General features: G+C 42.8%; 1 protein-coding gene across 3 annotated transcripts in view; it reads right to left on the bottom strand.

The window, feature by feature from the left end:
- The window catches only part of LACTB (lactamase beta), a 115,664-nt gene that overhangs the window by 65,423 nt on the left and 23,044 nt on the right, over nt 1-27,197 (bottom strand). For all 3 annotated transcript variants that reach the window (XR_013215695.1, XM_077264187.1, XM_077264188.1), the window contains exon 2: nt 4,560-4,626. Coding sequence is in view for 1 of the 3 variants with exons in the window: in XM_077264187.1 (XP_077120302.1) it covers nt 4,560-4,626 (67 nt within the window). In the remaining 2 variants the exon portion in view is untranslated. The remainder of the gene's footprint in view (nt 1-4,559; nt 4,627-27,197) is intronic.

The following is a 27,197-nucleotide window of genomic DNA, read 5'->3' as shown; positions in this document are numbered from 1 at the left end:
GGATGTCCACAGCAATACCAGCAGCTGTGGCTTTTAACAAACCTGCAGCAAACAGACGATTGACAATATCTTGTTTAACTCCTTCCCAACATAAGACATAATCATATAACTTAGGCTATGTTCAGTATATTACATCAGTATCTGTAAGCCAAAACCAGGAGAGGAACAATTGGGGGAAAGTAAAATAAAAACACGTCACCACTTCTGCATTTTTCACCCACTACTGATGTAAACACTGACCAAATACTGACCGTGTGAACATGGCCTTATTCAGGACAATGCTCCCCCAAATGCATGTACTGGTACGTCATGGTGATCATGACCGATGCAATCACTGCAGAAGCACTGCTTAACTGGCCCCGAAGCTCCTGCAGGAACAGCCAGGGCAAGCACCGACCCTGGCTGTTTGATCCACCACATGCCATTATCAATAGTTACCGTGGCTTTGAGATTGTGCTCCCTCTCACAATAAATCAGCCTACTTAAAAAGAATAACCACTGGGTCAGCCATGTACGGCGGCTTGATAGACCCTAGGTTCCGCCATAAATAGGGTCTAACCTACCTTCTGTACATTGACAGGTCTCATACACTGCAATATGCAAGTTTTGAAGAGGATTGCAACGCTGATAAAAATAACAAGTCCCATAGAGGTACTTAGTAAAGGAAAAATGTTAAGAAAATAATGCATTTTTATGTTAAAAAAAAAAAAAAAAGTAAACCATATTTTGCCATTCATATGTCTGACCTACCTAATCTAAATGTTATTGAATAAAAAAATATTGTGGCTTAAACTTTTAACTCTTCTAACATCCTAACGAGAATGAGACTTTAAAAATGATGGTGCAATAAAGTAGACATGCGCTAAATGTTATTTAATTACTATTTTGTGAAACTATATGCTACCAAGGCGTAAAATGTCAAAGTTTGAAAATTGTTATTACCACAACGTGACACATATCAGATACAAAATTTAGACCTGGCCAGGAGGGTGAAAACAGACTTCAGTGGAAAGGGGTTAAAAGCCCACCTGGACAACCTCATGCTTGTTCTTAGTCTTTACTGCTACTATATTTTGCCATCAATAAAAACAAACTTTTGGGTAAAAATGGTGTGTTTTTAATTCATTCATTTATGGATTTGCATTTTAACAGATTTCTCTATTGCCTTTTAAAATTAGAAGTCAGGCTTCTGATTAGTGATGTTGTGCGGGTCCAAATTCTCCAACCTGCTCGTCTGCCTGTAGATTTTTTTTTTTTTTTTAAATCAAACCGTTTTCAATAAAGAGAAACAGTTCTTACAAATTAGTTGGTACAGAAATTACAGCAAAGTAAGAAATCCAGCAATAACAATTACAAGATTCCAGGATTTTTTTTTTTTTTACACACTTGAATGTGCATACATTGACAAAATTCTATTTTAATCAAAATAAATAGTTATATTCCCAAGTGGGAAGGTCAAAAACCAAAGAAAAAATAGGCTAAGCTGTAGGTATTAACATGAGCAGAGAGAACCCATCCTCCCAGCAACCAGGTTGTACAGATGAGTATACAGTTGTGCTCAAAAGTTTACATACCCCGGCAGAATTTTTGCTTTCTTGGCCTTTTTTCAGAGAATATGAATGATAACACCAAAACTTTTTCTCCACTCATGGTTAGTGGTTGGTGAAGCCATTTATTGTCAAACTACTGTGGTTTTTTTTTTTTTAAATCATAATGACAACCCAAAACATCCAAATGACCTGGATCAAAAGTTCACATACCCCATTTCTTAATAACGTGTATTGCCCCCTCTAACATCAATGACAGCTTGAAGTCTTTTGTGGTAGTTGTGGAGGAGGTTCTTTATTTTCTCAGATGGTAAAGCTGCCCACTCTTCTTGGCAAAAAGCCTCCAGTTCCTGTAAATTCTTGGGCTGTCTAGCATGAACTGCGCGCTTCAGATCTCCACAGAGTGGCTCAATGATATTGAGGTCAGGAGACTGAGATGGCCACTCCAGAACCTTCACTTTGTTCTGCTGTAGCCAATGACAGGTCGACTTGGCCTTGTGTTTTGGATCGTTGTCATGTTGGAACGTCCAAGTACGTATCATGCGCAGCTTCCGGGCTGATGATTGCAAATTTGCCTCCAGTATTTGCTGATAACGTGCTGCAATCATCTTTCCTTCAACTTTGACCAAGTTTCCTGTGCCTTTGTATCTCACATATCCCCAAAACATCAGCGATCCATCTCTGTGCTTTACAGTAGGAATGGTGTCCCTTTCATCATAGGCCCTGTTAACCTCTCTCCAAACATTTATGGTTGTGGACAAAAAGTTCAATTTTGGTCCTATCACTTCAAATTACCTTGCTCCAGAAGTTTTGAGCCTTGTCTCGGTGCTGTTTTGCGTATTGTAGGCGAGATACTTTGTGGCATTTGCGCAGTAATAGCTTTCTTATGGCGACTCGACCATACAGACCATTTTTCTTCAAGTGCCTCCTTATTGTGCATCTTGAAGCAGCCACAACGCTAGTTTTCAGAGAGTCCAGTATTTCAGATGATGTTATTTGTGGGTTTTTCTTTGCATCCCGAACAATTTTCCTGGCAGTTGTGGATGATATTTTTGTTGATCTACCTGACTGCGGTTTTGTTTTTACAGAACCACTGATTTTCCATTTGTTAAGCACAGTTTGAACGCTGCTGACTGGCCTTATCAATTCCTTGAATATCCTTTTGTATCCCATTTTGTTTTATACAATTTAACTGGAAAAAAAGTTAGTATTTCAGCTCACCCTTGTAGATAAAATTCCTCATAGTCCATAGATGATCCGAGCACTGAAAACGTTTCCGCCCATCATTGAATCTTTGTAAGAAAAATAAAATCCAGCTCCAGAATAAAAGTAGAAAAAAGACTAAGAGCACTGGGAGTGTTCGAAATGCGTTCAGCAAACCTATGGCTGGTCTTATCTAAGGATTTTGTTGGTCATTTATAAGCAGCTTTCCAATTTTAAATGTTGAAATAATTTTTTTCTACCTTTATTCCGGAGCTGGATTTTCTCTTTTTCTTACATACAATTTAACTACCTTTTCCCGTAGATCCGTTGATAATTCTTTTGTTTTCCTCATGACTCACAACCCAGAAATGTCAGTGGCTGGATGAAAGATGCAAGAATCTGTCTGGATCCGAGAAACTCACTCAGCTTTTATGCACACACACTGATTACAAGCAAACAGGTCTCATGTGAGGATGTTACCTTTAGTAGCCATTCAAACGCATTTGTGCTAACTTCTGTGCATGTTATCAGGCCAAAATCACCAGGGTATGTAAACTTTTGATCAGGGTCATTTGGATGTTTTGAGTTGTCATTATGATTTAAAAAGAGAACACACAGCTTTATACTTCCTTTTTCCTGTTGGTTTTGTTATAGTCCCTAGAAGTGCTGTTGATATAGACCGGTTCCTTTTTGGATACATTATAATACATGGACCACATACATATCAAAAACAGCAAAATGGTGACATTTATTTTGTCTGACACAGTGTACTACTATTAAAAAAAGTGTATTAAAAATAACATCTCTGGACAGCTCTTCCAACTATACCATTGGGCATTGGATCCAATCCCCCACTGTTCCCCAAATCTGGCACTGCCTGTAGATTTTTAAGCAGGGGGGAAAATACTGCTTTGCACACTGGCCAATAAGTAGTAATGCTGACGATATAATGTATAGACTGGCTGAGTAAATCAGAACAGAAAACACTTTTACATAGCTCTTTCATGCTCATGAACATGAATATGGATTACCCTGTTATGTGAAAAAACACTATCAACCTGTAGGTTTGGGGTTAATCTGCAGGTTAATAGCACTCTAAAGCTGCCCAGGGCTTGCGTTGAAAGCCCAGATGTGGGCGGAAATAAACTTTAATCCTGCCGGCAGTCTCCGGCTTTCAGTCAGAGGCAGGGTCAGTGCAGCTTCAGTCACCACTCAGTACATAATGAACATCACCTGTAACTACGCAACCTGCACTGACTTACTCCGCACTGGTACACTGTAGAACGGTCAGTCAGTCCCGCAGCATGCTTACAGCCGGCAATATGTTCTGAACAGTGACTGAAGTCGCACCAGCCACACCTCTATGACTGAAAGCCTGAGGGTGCTGGGAGGATTAAAGTTAATTACAGGCTGTTAGTGTGGTTGCAGGACAAATTCAGAACGCTATTAACTTTCAGATTAACCCCATATCTGCACGTTAATAGCATTTTTTCATAACAGGCTTCCTTTAAAAGATGTTAAATGTTACTAAAACAGGTTACGTACAAGTAGCTAAAAGAGACCACACAAAACTTGGCTTCTTGCTTTTTTTTGTAGACACAATAACATTTGATCAGGCGACCAAAAACACACCTGTGTGATACAAAAGAGCGTTTTGTCCTCATGACAGTAAATTGTCCTAATCATGAAATACCAAAACAGATGGCTCATAGTGCTCTGCCTCCGTTATTTTGCCTGTACACTGTTACATTAATGTACAATGTAATGATAATGCTTTTATAGTCATAATGAGATTTAGGGAAAACTTACCTTCTGTCCAAACAGTTTGTCCATCCACAGAAACACCCACCACTATTCCTGGAGATCCCACTTCATCCTGAAAAGTAATGAAGAAGGTCTCATCACCGGACAGGTCATTTGTGGTCAAACCTAGTGCCACATCTACAATAAAAAGCTCCAAAAAGATATTCTATCGTAGGCCTTTCTTTGTTAACCCTTTACAGATACCCTAAAAAAACATGCACACAACTTTCTTATAAGCAATCTTTGAACCTCCTACTCTCCTCCACACTTATTCGTTCCTCACACAACCGCCTCCAAGATTTCTCCCGAATATCCCCCATCTTCTGGAATTCCACGCCTCAACACATCCGATTATCCACCACCCTCGGATCCTTCACACGGAACCTGAAAACCCATCTCTTCAGGAAAGCCTACAGCCTGCAATAACCATTCTGCCACCTCACCAACACCAGAGCTGCCTCACCCCCAACCTTCTGTCTCATCCCCATTAACCCGTAGAATGTAAGTCCGCAAAGACAGGGTCCTCTCCCCTCTGTACCAGTCTGTCATTGTAAATTTGTTTACTGTAAACGATATCTATAACTTTGTATGTAACCCCTTCTCATGTACAGCACCATGGAATTAATGGTGCTATATAAATAAATAATAATAATGACCATGTGTCCATAATCGTTTGTTTCCTTGCCGCATGCTATCATAATCGATTAACCCTGCTGTGCTGTTTGAGTCTATTTGTCCTGAAATAAATTTGTGAAGCTGCAGATTATTCATTATGAAGATTTGCAAATCGTGATTAGGTGAGCGTGTTTATGGGTAGGTATTATTATGAGTGGGCTTTTTTATGTTTTGTTTTACTTTTTTGTAGGAAATAATGATTGTTACAAATGTACTATTCAGGTTAATATGACCCACTAGCAATTTATACAGATCTCCAGCCATACTTTTAATCACATACATGATTTATAATATCATTGTAGATTATCTATTGCATCTAATATTGTTTATCGATTTCTACAGTTCCTGCAGGTTCGTGCGCTTGATACATTTGCAAGTTACTACACATGGATGGGCTTTGAGTACAGGTCTGCAAGTCTGTTTCTCTGTAGCATATTATTTATATAGCACCATTGATTCCATGGTGCTGTACATGAGAAGGGGTTACATACAAGTTACAGATATCACTTACAGTAAGCAACCAACAATTACAGACTGATACAGAGGGGAGAGGACCCTGCCCTTGTGGGCTTACATTCTACAGGATATATAAGGTCTTATTGCTGCTAAACTGGTTAGTGTTTGCTGCGATTTTATTATTATTGTTTATTCACATAGTGCTATTTTATTCTACAATGCTGATTTTACCCTGTGAAAGTCGCAAGTGTCCATTATTTGGAAAGTCGGATAAAAATTTGGCAAAAACGTCCACTGAGTGAAGATGAATTATAAAAGCTAGCCAACGCCTCAGATTATGAAGAAGATATCCAACTGGAGAAAGTGTCTTAAAATGAGGACCACAAAAGTGGCGGGGAAAGTGATTATGAGAATTCTGATTCTGAAGCTGAATCTGATGAGACATGATACACAGACAACTAGTACGATGCAAACAATTCAGTCTAAAAACAAAAATGTAATTTGGGACTTGCAGCCTTCTGCCCAGGAAGGAAAATTATCCTCTGCTAACATCAGATAATTATCTGATAACTAGCCACTATTAGAGAAGTTTGGGATAAATGGAGAGAGATTCTTCCAAAATTATACAATACTGGTGAAAATGTCACTGTGGATGAACAACTTGTGGCATCAAGATATGGACACTTAGGGTACCATCACACAGTGCCATTTTCATCGCTACGACGGCACGATTTGTGACGTTCTAGCGATATCGTTACGATATCGTAGTGTCTGACACGATACTGCGATCCGGAACCCCGCTGAGAATCGTACGTCGTAGCAGATCGTTTGAAACTTTCTTTCGTCGTCTAGTGTCCCGCTGTGGCGGCATGATTGCATCGTGTGACACAGGTTGTATACGATGAGTGCACAGTAACCAACGGCTTCTACATCGCAAATACGTCATGAAATTATCGCTCCAGCGCCGTGTATTGCAACGTGTGACCGCAGTCTACGACGCTGGAGCGATAATCATACGACGCTGCAACGTCACGAATCATGCCGTCGTAGCGATGAAAATGGCACTGTGTGACGGTACCCTTACTGACAACAGCAGTTCATACGCTCTAAACACTCAGGTATATACAGGAAAAAAAGCCTGGAGAAAAACCTGAAAAGAATCCTGGTATGCAAGTTGTTTCAGATTTCATATGCACTAAGGGTATGCGCACATGTTGTGGATTTACTGGTGGAATTTTCTGCGCGGATTCTTCCTCTCTTGGCAGAAAACGCAGTTGAAAATCCGCACGGATTTGATGCATTTTCAATGAGTTTCTGATGCGGATTTTCAAGCGTTTTTTTCATGCGGATTTGTCTGCGTTTTTGTAAGCTAAATAAAGATATATTATTTAAGAAAAAAAAAAAGAATTGTGATGTAATTTCTTGTCCAACCTCTTCTTTTACATACTCCATTGAAGACCACAATATCATCACATACCATGTTGAAATATGTTTACACACATAAAAGATAGATAGATAGATAGATACATAGATAGATAGATAGATAATACCAAGCCCGATGTTTAGTAATGAACATACTAAATGGTACATAAAGAGTTAAATAAAGACACACACACACACAAAATCTGCGTTAGGCCGGGGTCACACTTGCAAGAAACTTGCACGAGTCTCGCACCTCAATACCCAGGCACTGCCGCCAGCACTCAAGACAGGAGCATTCAGCTGCATAGAAATACATGCAGCGGCACACTCCGGTCCCGAGTGCAGGCGGCAGTGCCTGGGTATTGAGGTGCAAATACTCTCTGTTCCAATGTAATCCATTTAATAACGAGTGTCCCACAATGACCTCCCGTGTAGAGCTGTAACATCGGGAGATGTGATCGCTCTACAGGGCCCTCCGATGATACACTGACCGGAGATCATACTCCCGCAGTGTAGTTCATCGGAGTTTGTGCTCTCGCTTTATGGCACTACCGCCGTGTGAGAATTTTCTCACGCAGCGGTGCCGCAAGTGACAGGACGAATGCCGGTGACCTCTAGGCGGCAGAGTGATCCATTGTGGGAGGATCACCTCCTGTCACTGTACATCGGAGCCCCTGTAGAGTGGTCACATCTCCCAATGTGACCGCTCTACACGGGAGATCGTCGTGGGACACATGTTATTAAATGGATTACATCGGAACAGGGAGTATTGAGTTGGTTTATTATTTTATTTTTTTTGCAGGAGATCAAGGGCGTCGGGGATTAGCTGTTTGGTGAGTATGTACTGTATATGTAGGTACTGTACATGTACATGTTTTTTGGTTTTTTACTATTCAACACAGTAGCCGAATGATGGGACTACTATCCCAACATTGGCTAATGCTGTCACTGTTCTATGTGACAGCAGACATAGCCGGATAGGACTAGCAGTCCCATCGCACACTCACATATACAAAGACACCTGCAGAGAGACACGCACATCTTCTCCGCTCACACACTCTTCCTCCTCCCTGTCTGCAGCGCTTTTCGCACGTAACTCCGCTGCAAAGCCGCAAATCTTTACACCTGCGGTTTTGCTGCAGATTTGACTGACTCAATGGAAGTCAATGGGTGCAGAAAGGCTGCAGATCCGCAAAAAGAATGGACCTGCTGCAGAAAATAAAATGCTACGAATCAGCGTGGATTTTTCCGCAGCATGTGCACACCAATTCTGGATTTCCCATTGATTAACATTGGTTGTGCACTACACTGCGGATCTGATGCAAGTCCGGGTGACCAAAAACGCTGCGGATCCGCAAAAAAATCCGCAACGTGTGCACATAGCCCAAAAGGACAAAATATGACATGTGACAACTTTTTTACATCATACCAGCTGGGGCAGCTGATGCTAAAACGAAAACCTACAATGCTGGGCACTGTAAGAAAAAGCAAGCCCGAACTGTCGCAATGTATCCTAGGTAAAAGATGTTCATAGTTCAAAGTCTTACTTAACCCCCCTTAGTGACCGGGCCAAATTTTTGAAATCTGACCAGTGTCACTTTGTGTGTTAATAACTCTTGAACGCTTCAATGAATCTCAGTGATTTTGAGATTGTTTTTTTCATGGCACATTATAAATTTGTGATAATGGTAAATTTAAGCCAATATGTTTTGTTTATTTACAAAAAATATCAGAAATTTGAGAAAATTAATAAATTAGCAATTTTCAAACTTTGAATGATTATCCCTTTAATCCAGATAATCACACCATAGAAAAACATTAATAAATAACATTTCCGTCATCTCTGCTTTACATCAGCACCATTTGTAAAATATTCTTTTATTTTATTAGCATTTTAGGACGTTTAAAATGGAGCACTAATTTTTCATTGTTTTCAAGGAAATGTATTAAATTTATTTTTTTAGGGACCTATCCAGTTTTGAAGTGATTTTAGGGGCCCTAACCCCAAAAAGTTATACCATTTTAAAAACAGCACCCCCTGACATATTGAAAACTGCTATCAGGTAGTTTATTAATCCTTCATGTGCTTTTCAGGAATTAATGCAATGTGACATGACAGGAATGAAAAAGTGTATTTTTACCACCTAAATGTCAGCAACTTCTGAACAGGCTACTATAGGCGCAACGCACCGACAGACAGTGGTGATTTTCTGCACAACGTGGGCAGCAGATGCAGTGTTTCAACGCGTCCGCTGCCCATAGTAAACTCCCAGGGAGAAGGGGGTGGAGTTACAGCCGGGCATGCGCAGTTTAAAATGCAGGACACGATGTCCGAAAAAACGTTCCTTTGAACGTTTTTTCGCTGCGACGGTCCACCAAATACCGACGCATCCAGTGCACGACGGACAGCTCTATAGGGGAGATCGATGTGGGACACTCGTTATTAATTGAACTGCATCGGACTAGGGAGTATACTGTTGGATTATTATTTGTTATAGGTGATCGATGGCTTTGGGGAATTAGGCGTAATTGTAAGTATTGTGAAATTAAGAATATTAAAAATACTTTTTTCTAGCTGTGTCTTTATTTAAACTCTTTCACTACTATAGGATTAGTAATGGATAGGTGTCTTATTGACGCCTCTCCATTACTAACCGGGCTTAATGTCACCTTACAATCAAAGGTGACATTAACCCCTTATTACCCCATATGCCACCACTACAGGGCAGTGGGAAGAAAGAGGATAAGTGCATCTTACAGATGTCCCATTTCTGGGGCGGCTGGGGGCTGGTATTTGTAGCCAGGGGGGAGGCAATATGCATGGCCCCTCTCTAGGCTATATCAGCCCGCAGCTGTCTGCACAGCCTTTTCTGGCTATTAATTATAGGGGGATCCCACATCATTTTTTTTTTTTTGGGGGGGTCCCCTATTTTAATAGCCAGTAAAGGCTAAATATACAGCTGCAGGCATGCATGCATGGGTATTAACCCCTTCCCAGGCTACAAACACCGGCCCACAGCCATCAGCTTTCCCTCTCTGGCGCAGAAAATTGTGCAGGAGCCCACGCCATTTTTTTCCCTTTTCTTTTTTAACCCCTTAAGCCCCGAGGGTGGTTTGCACGTTAATGACCGGGCCAATTTTTACAATTCTGACCACTGTCCCTTTATGAGGTTATAACTCTGGAACGCTTCAACGGATCTTGGCGATTCTGACATTGTTTTCTCGTGACATATTGTACTTCATGTTAGTGGTAAAATTTCTTCGATATAACTTGCGTTTATTTGTGAAAAAAACGAATATTTGGCGAAAATTTTGAAAATTTCGCAATTTTCCAACTTTGAATTTTTATGCCCTTAAATCACAGACATATGTCACACAAAATACTTAATAAATAACATTTCCCACATGTCTACTTTACATCAGCACAATTTTGGAAACAAAATTTTTTTTTGTGACGGAGTTATAAGGGTTAAAAGTTGACCAGCAATTTCTCATTTTTACAACACCATTTTTTTTTAGGGACCACATCTCATTTGAAGTCATTTTGACGGGTCTATATGATAGAAAATACCCAAGTGTGACACCATTCTAAAAACTGCACCCCTCAAGGTACTCAAAACCACTTTCAAGAAGTTTATTAACCCTTCAGGTGTTTCACAGGAATTTTTGGAATGTTTAAATAAAAATGAACATTTAACTTTTTTTCACACAAAATTTATTTCAGCTCCAATTTGTTTTATTTTACCAAGGGTAACAGGAGAAAATAGACCCCAAAAGTTGTTGTACAATTTGTCCTGAGTACGCTGATACCCCATATGTGGGGGTAAACCACAGTTTGGGCGCATGGCAGAGCTTGGAAGCAAAGGAGCGCCATTTGACTTTTCAATGCAAAATTGACTGGAATTGAGATGGGACGCCATGTTGCATTTGGAGAGCCCCTGATGTGCCTAAACATTGAAACCCCCCACAAGTGACACCATTTTGGAAAGTAGACCCCCTAAGGAACTTATCTAGATGTGTGGTGAGCACTTTGACCCAACAAGTGCTTTACAGAAGTTTATAATGCAGAGCCGTAAAAATAAAAAAATCATATTTTTTCACAAAAATTATCTTTTCACCCCCAATTTTTTATTTTCCCAAGGGTGAGAGAAGAAATTGGACCCCAAAAATTGTTGTGCAATTTGTCCTGAGTACGCTGATACCCCATATGTGGGTGTAAACCATTGTTTGGGCGCAGGGCAGAGCTCGGAAGGGAAGGAGCGCCATTTGACTTTTCAATGCAAAATTGACTGGAATTGAGATGGGACGCCATGTTGCATTTAGAGAGCCCTTGATGTGCCTAAACATTGAAACCTGTTGTGAAATTGGATTCTGGGCTCCCCCGGTGGCCACTGGTGGAATTGAACTTGTGTGCATCATCCTCTCTGTTCACCTGTTCCCATCAGGATGTGGGAGTCTCTATATAACCTTGCTCCTCTGTCAGTTGCATGCCGGTCAACAATGTAATCAGAAGCCTTTCTTTGCATGTTCCTGCTACTAGACAACTCCCAGCTAAGTTGGACTTTCGTCCTTGTTTGTTTTTGCATTTTGTTCCAGTTCACAGCTGCTGTTTCGTTACTGTGTCTGGAAAGCTCTTGTGATCTGAAATTGCCACTCTGGTGTTATGAGTTAATACTAGAGTCTTAAAGTAATTTCTGGATGGTGTTTTGATAGGGTTTTCAGCTGACCATGAAAGTGCCCTTTCTGTCTTCCTGCTATCTAGTAAGCGGACCTCGATTTTGCTAAACCTATTTTCATACTACGTTTGTCATTTCATCTAAAATCACCGCCAATATATGTGGGGGCCTCTGTCTGCCTTTTGGGGAAATTTCTCTAGAGGTGAGCCAGGACTGTATTTTCCTCTGCTAGGATTAGTTAGTCCTCCGGCTGCCGCTGGGCGTCTAGGGATAAAACGTAGGCACGCTACCCGGCCACTGTTAGTTGTGCGGCAGGTTTAGTTCATGGTCAGTTTAGATTCCATCTTCCAAGAGCTAGTTCTTATATATGCTGGGCTATGTTCTCTCGCCATTGAGAATCATGACAGTTTGACCGGCCCAAAAGGGTTAAAATATTGGCTGAGAAAGGAGAGAAAAAAGAAGTCTGCTGAAAATTTTTTTTTCTCTAGTTCTGAGTGTGCTCATAATTGAATCACTTGCTAGTCTGCCTATACTGCAGCCTTCCTCTCTTTCTCTCCTTCTAATCCTTGAATGGCTCTGTGTTCACCTGTTTGAAATGGATCTTCAGAGTGTAGCTACAGGTTTGAATAATCTCGCCACGAAGGTACAAAATTTGCAAGATTTTGTTGTTCATGCACCTATGTCTGAACCTAGAATTCCTTTGCCTGAATTTTTTTCAGGGAATAGATCTTGCTTTCAAAATTTTAAAAATAATTGCAAATTGTTTTTGTCCCTGAAGTCTCGCTCTGCCGGAGATCCTGCACAGCAGGTCAGGATTGTAATTTCCTTGCTCCGGGGCGACCCTCAAGATTGGGCTTTTGCATTGACACCAGGGGATCCTGCGTTGCTCAATGTGGATGCGTTTTTTCTGGCCTTGGGGTTGCTTTATGAGGAACCTCATTTAGAGCTTCAGGCGGAAAAAGCTTTGATGTCCCTATCTCAGGGGCAAGATGAAGCTGAAATATACTGCCAAAAATTCCGTAAATGGTCTGTGCTTACTCAGTGGAATGAGTGCGCCCTGGCGGCGATTTTCAGAGAAGGTCTCTCTGATGCCATTAAGGATGTTATGGTGGGGTTCCCTGTGCCTGCGGGTCTGAATGAGTCCATGACAATGGCTATTCAGATCGATAGGCGTCTGCGGGAGCGCAAACCTGTGCACCATTTGGCGGTGTCTACTGAGAAGACGCCAGAAAATATGCAATGTGATAGAATTCTGTCCAGAAGCGAGCGGCAGAATTTTAGACGAAAAAATGGGTTGTGCTTCTATTGTGGTGATTCAACTCATGTTATATCAGCATGCTCTAAGCGTACTAAGAAGCTTGACAAGTCTGTTTCAATTAGCACTTTACAGTCTAAGTTTATTCTATCTGTGACCCTGATTTGTTCTTTATCATCTATTACCGCGGACGCCTATGTCGACTCTGGCGCCGCTTTGAGTCTTATGGATTGGTCCTTTGCCAAACGCTGTGGGTATGATTTGGAGCCTTTGGAAGCTCCTATACCTCTGAAGGGGATTGACTCCACCCCATTGGCTAGTAATAAACCACAATACTGGACACAAGTAACTATGCGTATTAATCCGGATCACCAGGAGATTATTCGCTTTCTGGTGCTGTATAATCTACATGATGTTTTGGTGCTAGGATTGCCATGGCTGCAATCTCATAACCCAGTCCTCGACTGGAAAGCTATGTCTGTGTTAAGCTGGGGATGTAAAGGGACTCATGGGGACGTACCTTTGGTTTCCATTTCATCATCTATTCCCTCTGAGATTCCTGAATTCTTGTCTGACTATCGTGACGTTTTTGAAGAACCCAAGCTTGGTTCACTACCTCCGCACCGGGAGTGCGATTGTGCCATAGATTTGATCCCGGGTAGTAAATACCCTAAGGGTCGTTTATTTAATCTGTCTGTGCCTGAACACGCTGCTATGCGAGAATATATAAAGGAGTCCTTGGAAAAGGGACATATTCGTCCTTCGTCATCTCCCTTAGGAGCCGGTTTTTTCTTTGTGTCTAAGAAAGATGGCTCTTTGAGGCCGTGTATTGATTATCGGCTTTTGAATAAAATCACGGTTAAATATCAATATCCGTTACCACTGCTGACTGATTTGTTTGCTCGTATAAAGGGGGCCAAGTGGTTCTCTAAGATTGATCTCCGTGGGGCGTATAATTTGGTGCGAATCAAGCAGGGGGATGAGTGGAAAACCGCATTTAATACGCCCGAGGGCCACTTTGAGTATTTGGTGATGCCTTTTGGTCTTTCAAATGCCCCTTCAGTCTTCCAGTCCTTTATGCATGACATTTTCCGCGATTATTTGGATAAATTTATGATTGTGTATCTGGATGATATTCTGATTTTTTCGGATGACTGGGACTCTCATGTCCAGCAGGTCAGGAGGGTTTTTCAGGTTTTGCGGTCTAATTCCTTGTGTGTGAAGGGTTCTAAGTGCGTTTTTGGGGTTCAAAAGATTTCCTTCTTGGGATACATTTTTTCCCCCTCTTCCATCGAGATGGATCCTGTCAAGGTTCAGGCTATTTGTGATTGGACGCAACCCTCTTCTCTTAAGAGTCTTCAGAAATTTTTGGGCTTTGCTAACTTTTATCGTCGATTTATTGCTGGTTTTTCTGATGTTGTTAAACCATTGAGTGATTTGACTAAGAAGGGTGCTGATGTTGCTGATTGGTCCCCTGATGCTGTGGAGGCCTTTCGGGAGCTTAAGCGCCGCTTTTCTTCCGCCCCTGTGTTGCGTCAGCCTGATGTTGCTCTTCCTTTTCAGGTTGAGGTCGACGCTTCTGAAATCGGAGCTGGGGCGGTGTTGTCGCAGAGAAGTTCCGACTGCCCCGTGATGAGACCTTGTGCTTTTTTTTCCCGTAAATTTTCGCCCGCCGAGCGGAATTATGATATTGGGAATCGGGAGCTTTTGGCCATGAAGTGGGCTTTTGAGGAGTGGCGTCACTGGCTTGAGGGGGCCAGACATCAGGTGGTGGTATTAACTGACCACAAAAATTTAATTTACCTTGAGTCTGCCAGGCGCCTGAATCCTAGACAGGCGCGCTGGTCGTTGTTTTTCTCTCGGTTTAATTTTGTGGTGTCATACCTACCGGGTTCTAAGAATGTTAAGGCGGATGCCCTTTCTAGGAGTTTTGAGCCTGACTCCCCTGGTAATTCTGAGCCTACAGGTATCCTTAAGGATGGAGTGATATTGTCTGCCGTTTCTCCAGACCTGCGGCGGGCCTTGCAGGAGTTTCAGGCGGATAGACCGGATCATTGCCCACCTGGTAGACTGTTTGTTCCTGATGATTGGACCAGTAGAGTCATCTCTGAGGTTCATTCTTCTGCGTTGGCAGGTCATCCTGGAATCTTTGGTACCAGGGATTTGGTGGCTAGGTCCTTCTGGTGGCCTTCCCTGTCACGAGATGTGCGAGGCTTTGTGCAGTCTTGTGACGTTTGTGCTCGGGCCAAGCCTTGTTGTTCTCGGGCTAGTGGATTGTTGTTGCCCTTGCCTATTCCGAAGAGGCCTTGGACGCACATCTCGATGGATTTTATTTCGGATCTGCCTGTTTCTCAGATGTCTGTCATCTGGGTGGTGTGTGACCGTTTCTCTAAGATGGTCCATTTGGTTCCCTTGCCTAAGTTGCCTTCTTCTTCCGAGTTGGTTCCTCTGTTTTTTCAAAATGTTGTTCGTTTGCATGGTATTCCGGAGAATATCGTTTCTGACAGAGGGACCCAATTCGTGTCTAGATTTTGGCGGGCATTCTGTGCTAGGATGGGCATAGATTTGTCTTTTTCGTCTGCTTTCCATCCTCAGACTAATGGCCAGACCGAGCGGACTAATCAGACCTTGGAGACATATTTGAGGTGTTTTGTGTCTGCGGATCAGGATGATTGGGTTGCTTTTTTGCCATTGGCGGAGTTCGCCCTCAATAATCGGGCCAGCTCTGCCACCTTGGTGTCCCCGTTTTTCTGTAATTCGGGGTTTCATCCTCGATTTTCCTCCGGTCAGGTGGAATCTTCGGATTGTCCTGGAGTGGATGCTGTGGTGGAGAGGTTGCATCAGATTTGGGGGCAGGTAGTGGACAGTTTGAAGTTGTCCCAGGAGAAGACTCAGCTTTTTGCCAACCGCCGTCGTCGTGTTGGTCCTCGGCTTTGTGTTTGGACCTCCCTGCATCTTTTTCTATTCATAATGTTTTTCATCGGTCATTATTGCGCAGGTATGAGGTACCGGTTGTGCCTTCCGTTGAGCCTCCTGCTCCGGTGTTGGTTGAGGGTGAGTTGGAGTACGTTGTGGAAAAGATCTTAGACTCCCGTGTTTCCAGACGGAAACTCCAGTATCTGGTCAAATGGAAGGGATACGGTCAGGAGGATAATTCTTGGGTGACTGCCTCTGATGTTCATGCCTCCGATCTTGTCCGTGCCTTTCATAGGGCTCATCCTGATCGCCCTGGTGGTTCTGGTGAGGGTTCGGTGCCCCCTCCTTGAGGGGGGGGTACTGTTGTGAAATTGGATTCTGGGCTCCCCCGGTGGCCACTGGTGGAATTGAACTTGTGTGCATCATCCTCTCTGTTCACCTGTTCCCATCAGGATGTGGGAGTCTCTATATAACCTTGCTCCTCTGTCAGTTTCATGCCGGTCAACAATGTAATCAGAAGCCTTTCTTTGCATGTTCCTGCTACTAGACAACTCCCAGCTAAGTTGGACTTTCGTCCTTGTTTGTTTTTGCATTTTGTTCCAGTTCACAGCTGCTGTTTCGTTACGGTGTCTGGAAAGCTCTTGTGATCTGAAATTGCCACTCTGGTGTTATGAGTTAATACTAGAGTCTTAAAGTAATTTCTGGATGGTGTTTTGATAGGGTTTTCAGCTGACCATGAAAGTGCCCTTTCTGTCTTCCTGCTATCTAGTAAGCGGACCTCGATTTTGCTAAACCTATTTTCATACTACGTTTGTCATTTCATCTAAAATCACCGCCAATATATGTGGGGGCCTCTGTCTGCCTTTTGGGGAAATTTCTCTAGAGGTGAGCCAGGACTGTATTTTCCTCTGCTAGGATTAGTTAGTCCTCCGGCTGGCGCTGGGCGTTTAGGGATAAAACGTAGGCACGCTACCCGGCCACTGTTAATTGTGCGGCAGGTTTAGTTCATGGTCAGTTTAGATTCCATCTTCCAAGAGGTAGTTCTTATATATGCTGGGCTATGTTCTCTCGCCATTGAGAATCATGACAGAAACCCCTAACAAGTGACACCATTTTGGAAAGTAGACCCCCTAAGGAACTTATCTAGATGTGTGGTGAGCACTTTGACCCAACAAGTGCTTTACAGAAGTTTATAATGCAGAGCCGTAAAAATAAAAAATCATATTTTTTCACAAAAATGATCTTTTCACCCCCAATTTTTTATTTTCCCAAGGGTGAGAGAAGAAATTGGACCCCAAAAATTGTTGTGCAATTTGTCCTGAGTACGCTGATACCCCATATGTGGGTGTAAACCATTGTTTGGGCGCAGGGCAGAGCTCGGAAGGGAAGGAGCGCCATTTGACTTTTCAATGCAAAATTGACTGGAATTGAGATGGGACGCCATGTTGCATTTAGAGAGCCCTTGATGTGCCTAAACATTGAAACCCCTAACAAGTGACACCATTTTGGAAAGTAGACCCCCTAAGGAACTTATCTAGATGTGTGGTGAGCACTTTGACCCAACAAGTGCTTTACAGAAGTTTATAATGCAGAGCCGTAAAAATAAAAAATCATATTTTTTCACAAAAATGATCTTTTCACCCCCAATTTTTTATTTTCCCAAGGGTAAGAGAAGAAATTGGACCCCAAAAATTGTTGTGCAATTTGTCCTGAGTACACTGATACCCCATATGTGGGTGTAAACCATTGTTTGGGCGCAGGGCAGAGCTCAGAAGGGAAGGAGCGCCATTTGACTTTTCAATGCAAAATTGACTGGAATTGAGATGGGACGCCATGTTGCGTTTGGAGAGCCCCTAATGTGCCTAAACATTGAAACCCCCCACGAGTGACACCATTTTGGAAAGTAGACCCCTTAAGGAACTTATCTAGATGTGTGTTGAGCACTTTGACCCAACAAGTGCTTCACAGAAGTTTATAATGCAGAGCCGTAAAAATAAAAAATCATATTTTTTCACAAAAATGATCTTTTCACCCCCATTTTTTTATTTCCCCAAGGGTAAGAGAAGAAATTAGACCACAAAAGTTGTTGTGCAATTTGTCCTGAGTACGACGATACCCCATATGTGGGTGTAAACCATTGTTTGGGCGCATAGCAGAGCTCAGAAGGGAAGAAGCGCTATTTTACTTTTCAATGCAAAATTGACTGGAATTAAGATGGGATGCCATGTTGCGTTTGGAGAGCCCCTGATGTGCCTAAACATTAAACCCCCCCACAAGTGACACCATTTTGGAAAGTAGACCCCCTAAGGAACTTATCTAGATGTGTTTTGAGAGCTTTGAACCCCCAAGTGTTTCACTACAGTTTATAACGCAGAGCCGTGAAAATAAAAATTATTTTTTTTTTTCACAAAAATGATTTTTTAGCCCCCAGTTTTGTATTTTCACAAGGGTATCAGGATAAATTGGACCCCAAAAGTTGTTGTCCAATTTGTCTGGAGTACGCTGATACCCCATTTGTGGGGAGGGACCACTGTTTGGGCGCATGACAGAGCTCGGAAGGGAAGGAGCGCCATTTGGAATGCAGACTTAAATGGATTGGTCTGCAGGCGTCACGTTGCATTTGCAGAGCCCCTGATGTACCCAAACAGTACAAACCCCCCACAAGTGACCCCATATTGGAAACTAGACCCCCCAAGGAACTTATCTAGATGTGTTGTTGTGAGAACTTTGAACCCCCAAGTGTTTCACTACAGTTTATAACGCAGAGCCGTGAAACTAATTTTATTTTTTTTTTCACAAAAATGAAATTTAGCCCCCCAAATTTTTATTTTCCCAAGGATAACAAGAGAACTTGGACCCCAGAAGTTGTTGTTCAATTTGTCCCTAGTACGCTGATACCCCATATGTTGGGGTAAACCCCTTTTTGGACGCACGGGAGAGCTCGGAAGGGAAGGAGCACTGTTTTACTTTTTCAACGCAGAATTGGCTGGAATTGAGATTGGACGCCATGTCGCGTTTGGAGAGCCCCTGATGTGCCTGAACAGTGGAAACTCCCCAATTCTACCTGAAACCCTACCCCTAACCGTTTACTGAACATTTTCTGACAGTCATAAGTGCCACGTATATAAGTGCCACGTATATAAGTGCCACGTATTTAAGTGCCACGTATATAAGTGCCACGTATATAAGTGCCACGTATTTAAGTGCCACGTATTTAAGTGCCACGTATTTAAGTGCCACGTATTTAAGTGCCACGTATTTCAGTGCCACGATATTTCAGTGCCACGATATTTCAGTGCCACGATATTTCAGTGCCACGTATTTCAGTGCCACGTATTTCAGTGCCACGTATTTCAGTGCCACGTATTTCAGTGCCACGTATTTCAGGCACTGAAAAATACGTGGCACGTAAATACGTGGCACGTAAATACGTGGCACTTAAATACGTGGCACTTAAATACGTGGCACTTAAATACGTGGCACTTAAATACGTGGCACTTAAATACGTGGCACTTAAATACGTGGCACTTAAATACGTGGCACTTAAATACGTGGCACTTAAATACGTGGCACTTAAATACGTGGCACTTAAATACGTGGCACTTAAATACGTGGCACTTAAATACGTGGCACTTAAATACGTGGCCACTGAAATATCGTGGCACTTATATACGTATATACGTATATAAACGTATATTTCAGTGCCACGTATTTCAGGCACTGAAAAATACGTGGCACGTAAATACATGGCACTGAAATACGTGGCACTTAAATACGTGGCACTTAAATACGTGGCACTTAAATACGTGGCACTTAAATACGTGGCACTTAAATACGTGGCACTTAAATACGTGGCACTTAAATACGTGGCACTTAAATACGTGGCACTTAAATACGTGGCACTTAAATACGTGGCACTTATATACGTGGCACTTATATACGTGGCCACTGAAATATCGTGGCACTTATATACGTATATACGTATATAAACGTATATTTCAGTGCCACGTATTTCAGGCACTGAAAAATACGTGGCACGTAAATACGTGGCACGTAAATACGTGGCACTGAAATACGTGGCACTTAAATACGTGGCACTTAAATACGTGGCACTTAAATACGTGGCACTTTTATACGTGGCCACTGAAATATCGTGGCACTTATATACGTATATACGTATATAAACGTATATTTCAGTGCCACGTATTTCAGTGCCACGTATTTCAGGTTAGGGGTAGGGTTAGGGGTAGGGTTAGGGTTTTTTGTTTTTTTCTTGTGTTTTTCTATAAAAACGCATGCATTTTACCGCGTTTACATGCATTTTTTCACACATGCGGTTTTTTAAAAAACGCATGCAGATAAAAACGCAAGTGTGAAACCAGACTAAAAGACGCTTTTTATAGCAAAAAAGTTTTTGCGTCTCCACATTTTGAGACCTATAATTTTTCCACATTTTGGTCCACAGAGTCATGTGAGGTCTTGTTTTTTGCGGGACGAGTTGACGTTTTTATTGGTAACATTTTCGGACACGTGACCATTTTTTATCACTTTTTATTCCGATTTTTGTGAGGCAGAATAACCAAAAACCAGCTATTCATGAATTTCTTTTGGGAGAGGCGTTTATACCGTTCTGCGCTTGGTAAAATTGATAAAGCAGTTTTATTCTTCGGGTCAGTACGATTACAGCGATACCTCATTTATATCATTTTTTTATGTTTTGACGCTTTTATACGATAAAAACTATTTTATAGAAAAAATAATTATTTTGGCATCGCTTTATTCTGAGGACTATAACTTTTTTATTTTTTTGCTGATGATGCTGCATGGCGGCTCGTTTTTTGCGGGACAAGATGACGTTTTCAGCGGTAACATGGTTATTTATATCCGTCTTTTTGATCGCGTGTTATTCCACTTTTTGTTCGGCGGTATGGTAATAAAGCGTTGTTTTTTGCCTCGTTTTTTTTTTCTTACGGTGTTTACTGAAGGGGTTAACTAGTGGGCCAGTTTTATAGGTTGGGTCGTTACGGACGCGGCGATACTAAATATGTGTACTTTTATTGTTTTTGTTTGTTTTTTTTAGATAAAGAAATGTATTTATGGGAATAATATTTTTTTTTTTATTATTATTTATTTAGGAATTATTTTTTTTTTTTTTTTACACATGTGGAAATTTTTTTTTTTACTTTTTTACTTTGTCCCAGGGGGGGACATCACAGATCGCAGATCTGATAGTGTGCACAGCACTCTATCAGATCCGTGATCATACTTTCATCGGAGCAGGCTGCAGCTTTCATCTGCAGCCTGCTCCGACCCGGAAGTGCTCCCTGCAGGACCCGGATACAGCCCCTCGGCCATTTTGGATCCGGGGCCTGCAGGGAGAAGACGTTCGGTACGAGGTGAGTACATCACCTTGTACCGATCGTCTCAGGGAAGCCCGCAGGGAGCCCCCTCCCTGCGCGATGCTTCCCTGTACCGCCGGTACACCGCGATCATGTTTGATCGCGGTGTGCCGGGGGTTAATGTGCCGGGGGCGGTCCGTGACCGCTCCTGGCACATAGTGCCGGATGTCAGCTGCGATATGCAGCCGACACCCGGCCGCGATCGGCCGCGCTCCCCCCGTGAGCGCGGCCGATCGCGTATGACGTACTATACCGTCACCGGGAATTAAGGCCCACCCCACCTCGACGGTATAGTACGTCATATGGGATTAAGGGGTTAAAGATATTGCGTGCAGATTTTGTGTGTGTGTCTTTATTTAACTATTTATGTACCATTTTATTAGGTTCATTACTAAACATCAGCCTTGGTATTAATTATATATTATCTATCTATCTATCTATCTATCACCAATCTATCATCCATCTAGCTATCTATCATCTATCTATCTATTATCCATCTATCTATATATCTATCTATTATCTATCTCCTATCTATCATCTATCTGTCTGTCAATATCTGTCTATATCTGTCTGCGTGTGTTAACATTATTCTTCAATGGAGTACGTAAAATAAGAGGTTGGACAAAAATTACACAATTCTTTTTTTTGTTGTTAAAGGGAACCTGTCACCCCCAAAATCGATGATGAGGTAAGCTCACCATCATCAGGGGCTTATCTACAGCATTCTGTAATGCTGTAGATAAGCCCCCGATGTTACCTGAAAGAGGAGAAAAAGGTTAGATTATACTCACCCAGGGGCGGTCCCGCTGCGGTCCGGTCCGATGAGTGTCTCAGGTCCGGTCCGGAGCCTCCCATCTTCATTCCATGACGTCCTCTTCTGGTCTTCACGTCGCGGCTCCGGCGCAGGCGTACTTTGTCTGTCCTGTTGAGGGCAGAGCAAAGTACTGCAGTGCACAGGCGCCGAGAAAGGTCAGAGAGGCCCGGCGCCTGCGCACTGCAGTACTTTGCTCTGCCCTCAACAGGACAGACAAAGTACGCCTGCGCCGGAGCCGCGACGTGAAGACCAGAAGAGGACGTCATGGAATGAAGATGGGAGGCGCTGTACCGGACCTCAGAAGCCCATCGGAGCGGGACCACCCCTGGGAGAGTATAATCTAACGTCTTTTTCTCCTCTTTCAGGTAAAATCTGCGGCTTATCTACAGCATTACAGAATGCTGTAGATAAGCCCCTGATGACGGTGAGCTTACCTCACCATCGATTTTGGGGATGACAGGTTCCCTTTAAATAATAGATCTTTATTTATGTTACAAAAATGCATGAAAAAACGCATGAAAATCCACACAAAAAAACACCAAAAACGCGCAGATTTTTACCTGCCAAGACATGCAGATTCTGTGCAGAAAATTCTGCAGACAAATCTGCAACGTGTGCACATACCGTAAAAGGGAAAAGGTGCAGCATTTGTCCATCTGATAACAGATATTACATGTTCTAGTCTTAGTAAAATATTTATGTGAAGTACATGCGAGTTATTTCTGTGCAGAATGCAAGAATGTCTCAATATAGCAATGAGTGAACATGTACAACCTTTTTCTAAAGAAAATAAAGAAAACTGAAGTTTTTATTTTCATTTGTTTTATAGCCAATACGAACAGAACAGCAGGGTTAAAAAAATATTCTAGCTCCACTTTTATTGTTTCCCCAGTTATCAAAGTCTTTTATCAAATTAATTTTCATACACATGGCTTTACATATCCCGCATCAGTCCTAGTGCTGCAATCACATTTCTGCAGCTTTCAACTGGCCACCAAATCAGAACGTGCAGAAAACCATGTGCTTGCAGCTGAATAAACCTCTCTGAGATGTATGGAATGGATTTTCAGTGAAATAAATGCGATTACAGTGGGGCAAAAAAGTATTTAGTCATTCAGCAATAGTGCAAGTTCCACCACTTAAAAAGATGAGAGGCGCCTGTAATTTACATCATAGGTAGACCTCAACTATGGGAGACAAACTGAGAAATAAAAATCCAGAAAATCACATTGTCTGTTTTTTTATCATTTTATTTGCATATTATGGTGCAAAATAAGTATTTGGTCAGAATCAAACAATCAAGATTTCTGGCTCTCACAGACCTGTAACTTCTTCTTTATGAGTCTCCTCTTTCCTCCACTCATTACCTGTAGTAATGGCACCTGTTTAAACTTGTTATCAGTATAAAAAGACACCTGTGCACACCCTCAAACAGTCTGACTCCAAACTCCACTATGGTGAAGACCAAAGAGCTGTCAAAGGACACCAGAAACAAAATTGTAGCCCTGCACCAGGCTGGGAAGACTGAATCTGCAATAGCCAACCAGCTTGGAGTGAAGAAATCAACAGTGGGAGCAATAATTAGAAAATGGAAGACATTCAAGACCACTGATAATCTCCCTCCCTCAATCTGGGGCTCCACGCAAAATCCCACCCCGTGGGGTCAGAATGATCACAAGAACGGTGAGCAATAATCCCAGAACCACGCGGGGGACCTAGTGAATGAACTGCAGAGAGCTGGGACCAATGTACCGAGGCCTACCATAAGTAACACACTACGCCACCATGGACTCAGATCCTGCAGTGCCAGACGTGTCCCACTGCTTAAGCCAGTACATGTCCGGGCCCGTCTGAAGTTTGCTAGAGAGCATTTGGATGATCCAGAGGAGTTTTGGGAGAATGTCCTATGGTCTGATGAAACCAAACTGGAACTGTTTGGTAGAAACACAACTTGTCGTGTTTGGAGGAAAAAGAATACTGAGTTGCATCCATCAAACACCATACCTACTGTAAAGCATGGTGGTGGTAACATCATGCTTTGGGGCTGTTTCTCTGCAAAGGGGCCAGGACGACTGATCCGGGTACATGAAAGAATGAATGGGGCCATGTATCGTGAGATTTTGAGTGCAAACCTCCTTCCATCAGCAAGGGCATTGAAGATGAAACGTGGCTGGGTCTTTCAACATGACAATGATCCAAAGCACACCGCCAGGGCAACGAAGGAGTGGCTTCGTAAGAAGCATTTCAAGGTCCTGGAGTGGCCTAGCCAGTCTCCAGATCTCAACCCTATAGAAAACCTTTGGAGGGAGTTGAAAGTCCGTGTTGCCAAGCGAAAAGCCAAAAACATCACTGCTCTAGAGGAGATCTGCATGGAGGAATGGGCCAACATACCAACAACAGTGTGTGGCAACCTTGTGAAGACTTACAGAAAACGTTTGACCTCTGTCATTGCCAACAAAGGATATATTACAAAGTATTGAGATGAAATTTTGTTTCTGACCAAATACTTATTTTCCACCATAATATGCAAATAAAATGATAAAAAAACAGACAATGTGATTTTCTGGATTTTTTTTTCTCAGTTTGTCTCCCATAGTTGAGGTCTACCTATGATGTAAATTACAGACGCCTCTCATCTTTTAAAGTGGTGGAACTTGCACTATTGCTGAATGACTAAATACTTTTTTGCCCCACTGTACATATACTCTGGGGATACGAATTCACAGGACATACCAAGAAAATCTGCAGTTGCAAAATCCATACCAAATCCTGTGGAAATATTGTAGATTTAGCAGCGATTTTACCCTTTGCATTGCAGAGTGATTTCGGAGATAAAAATCTGAAGCATAAATAGACACGTTACAGATGTGTGCAGCGCAGATTTTCTCTTCAGCGTGTGAATGAGAGTTAATGACCGCTCATCCACAATCCTACTACTGAAATACACTGAAGATTACAGATGCAGAAGTTTGCCAAGTGTGACAATACAAACTGCAACACTGGGTCAGTTAGTTTTTTTCACTTAAAAATTGGAATCACGATGCATGGCCTGAGCAGCACGTGAGCCAGAAGCGTTGTGTGGAGCTGAATCCGACTATATCCTTAAATACCGGCAATAGCTAGCATCTACGGCAACGTCTGTAGCACAGATACTTACTGGAGACACCGAGGCCCTGACCAGGAAACTTGATATCACCATGACCAGCGGCAAAAGAGGGGAGAAGGAATCAATATGGATTGGATGCTTCAGTTTGGATACATAGGCAATGCTTCAATAAGATTATATTACTCTGTTTAGGGAACTTATTTGGAGGAAACAAAATGCTAGGATTAGGCTAAACATACTTTAACCCCTTCCCGACCTGTGACGCCACGTAGGCGTCATGAAAGTCGGTGCCTATCCGACCTGTGACGCCTATGTGGCGTCATGGAGGGATCGTGTCCCTGCAGACCGGGTGAAAGGGTTAACTCCAATTTCACCCGATCTGCAGGGACAGGGGGAGTGGTACTTCAGCCCAGGGGGGGTGGCTTCACCCCCTCGTGGCTACGATCGCTCTGATTGGCTGTTTCACTTTCAACAGCCAATCAGAGCGAGTTGTAATATTTCACCTATGAAAATGATGAAATATTACAATCCAGCCGTGGCCGATGCTGCAATATCATCGGCCATGGCTGGAAACCCTGATCTGCCCCCCCCCCACCGCCACCGATCGCCTCCCCAGTCCTCCGTCCTGTGCTCCGCTCCCCTACGTCCACCTGTCCGCTCCTCCGTCCTCTCCCCCGTGCTCCGATCCCACCCCCCCGTGCTCCGATCCCCCCCCCTGTGCTCCGATCCCCCCATCATACTTACCGAGCCTCCCGGTGTCCATCCGTCTGCTCCATGGGCACCGCCACCTTCCAAAATGGCGGGCGGCAGATAAAACCTATCACAGTGATCAAAATAAAAAACAAAAAAAGGTGATGAACGGCGGGCGGCAGATAAAACCTATCACAGTGATCAAAATTAAAAAAAAGGAAATGAACCCCCCCTTTATCACCCCCATAGGTAGGGATAATAATAAAAAGAGAAAATATATTTACTTTTATTTTTACACTAGGGTTAGGGTTAGAACTAGGGTTAGAACTAGGGTTAGGGTTAGGGATAGAACTAGGGTTAGGGTTAGGGCTAGGGTTAGGGTTAATGTTAGAATTAGGCTATGTGCACATGGTGCGGTTTTGGCTGCGGATCCGCGGCGGATTGGCCGCTGCGGATTCGTAGCAGTTTTCCATCAGGTTTACAGTACCATGTAAACCTATGGAAAACCAAATCCGCTGTGCCCATGGTGCGGAAAATACCGCGCGGAAACGCTGCATTGTATTTTCCGCAGCATGTCAATTCTTTGTGCGGATTCTGCAGCGTTTTACACCTGATCCTCAACAGGAATCCGCAGGTGAAATCCGCACAAAAAAACGCTGGAAATCCGTGGTAAATCCGCAGGTAAAACGCAGTGCACTTTACCTGCGGATTTTTCAAAAATGGTGCGGAAAAATCTCACACAAATCCGCAACGTGGGCACATAGCCTTAGGGTTAGCGTTGGAATTAGAGTTAGGGTTGGAATTAGGGCTAGGGTTGGAAATAGGGTTAAGATTAGGCTTGTGGTAAGGGTTATGGTTAGGGGTGTGTTGGGGTTAGGGTTGTGGTTAGGGTTGGGATTAGGGTTGTGGTTAGGGTTGGGATTAGGGTTAGGGGTGTGTCGGGGTTAGGGTTGTGGTTAGGGGTGTGTTGGGGTTAGGGTTGTGATTAGGGTTATGGCTACAGTTGGGATTAGAGTTAGGGGTGTGTTGGGGTTAGTGTTGAAGTTAGAATTGAGGGGTTTCCACTGTTTAGGCACATCAGGGGTCTCCAAACGCAACATGGGGCCACCATTGATTCCAGCCAATCTTGCGTTCAAAAAGTCAAATGGTGCTCCCTCCCTTCTGAGCCCTGACGTGCGCCCAAACAGTGGTTTACCCCCAAATATGGGGTACCAGCATACTCAGGACAAACTGGG

The sequence above is a fragment of the Ranitomeya variabilis genome, chromosome 5, assembly GCF_051348905.1.
Source record: "Ranitomeya variabilis isolate aRanVar5 chromosome 5, aRanVar5.hap1, whole genome shotgun sequence".
Taxonomy (NCBI): domain Eukaryota; kingdom Metazoa; phylum Chordata; class Amphibia; order Anura; family Dendrobatidae; genus Ranitomeya; species Ranitomeya variabilis.
This window is presented reverse-complemented; position numbering and strand designations above follow the sequence as displayed.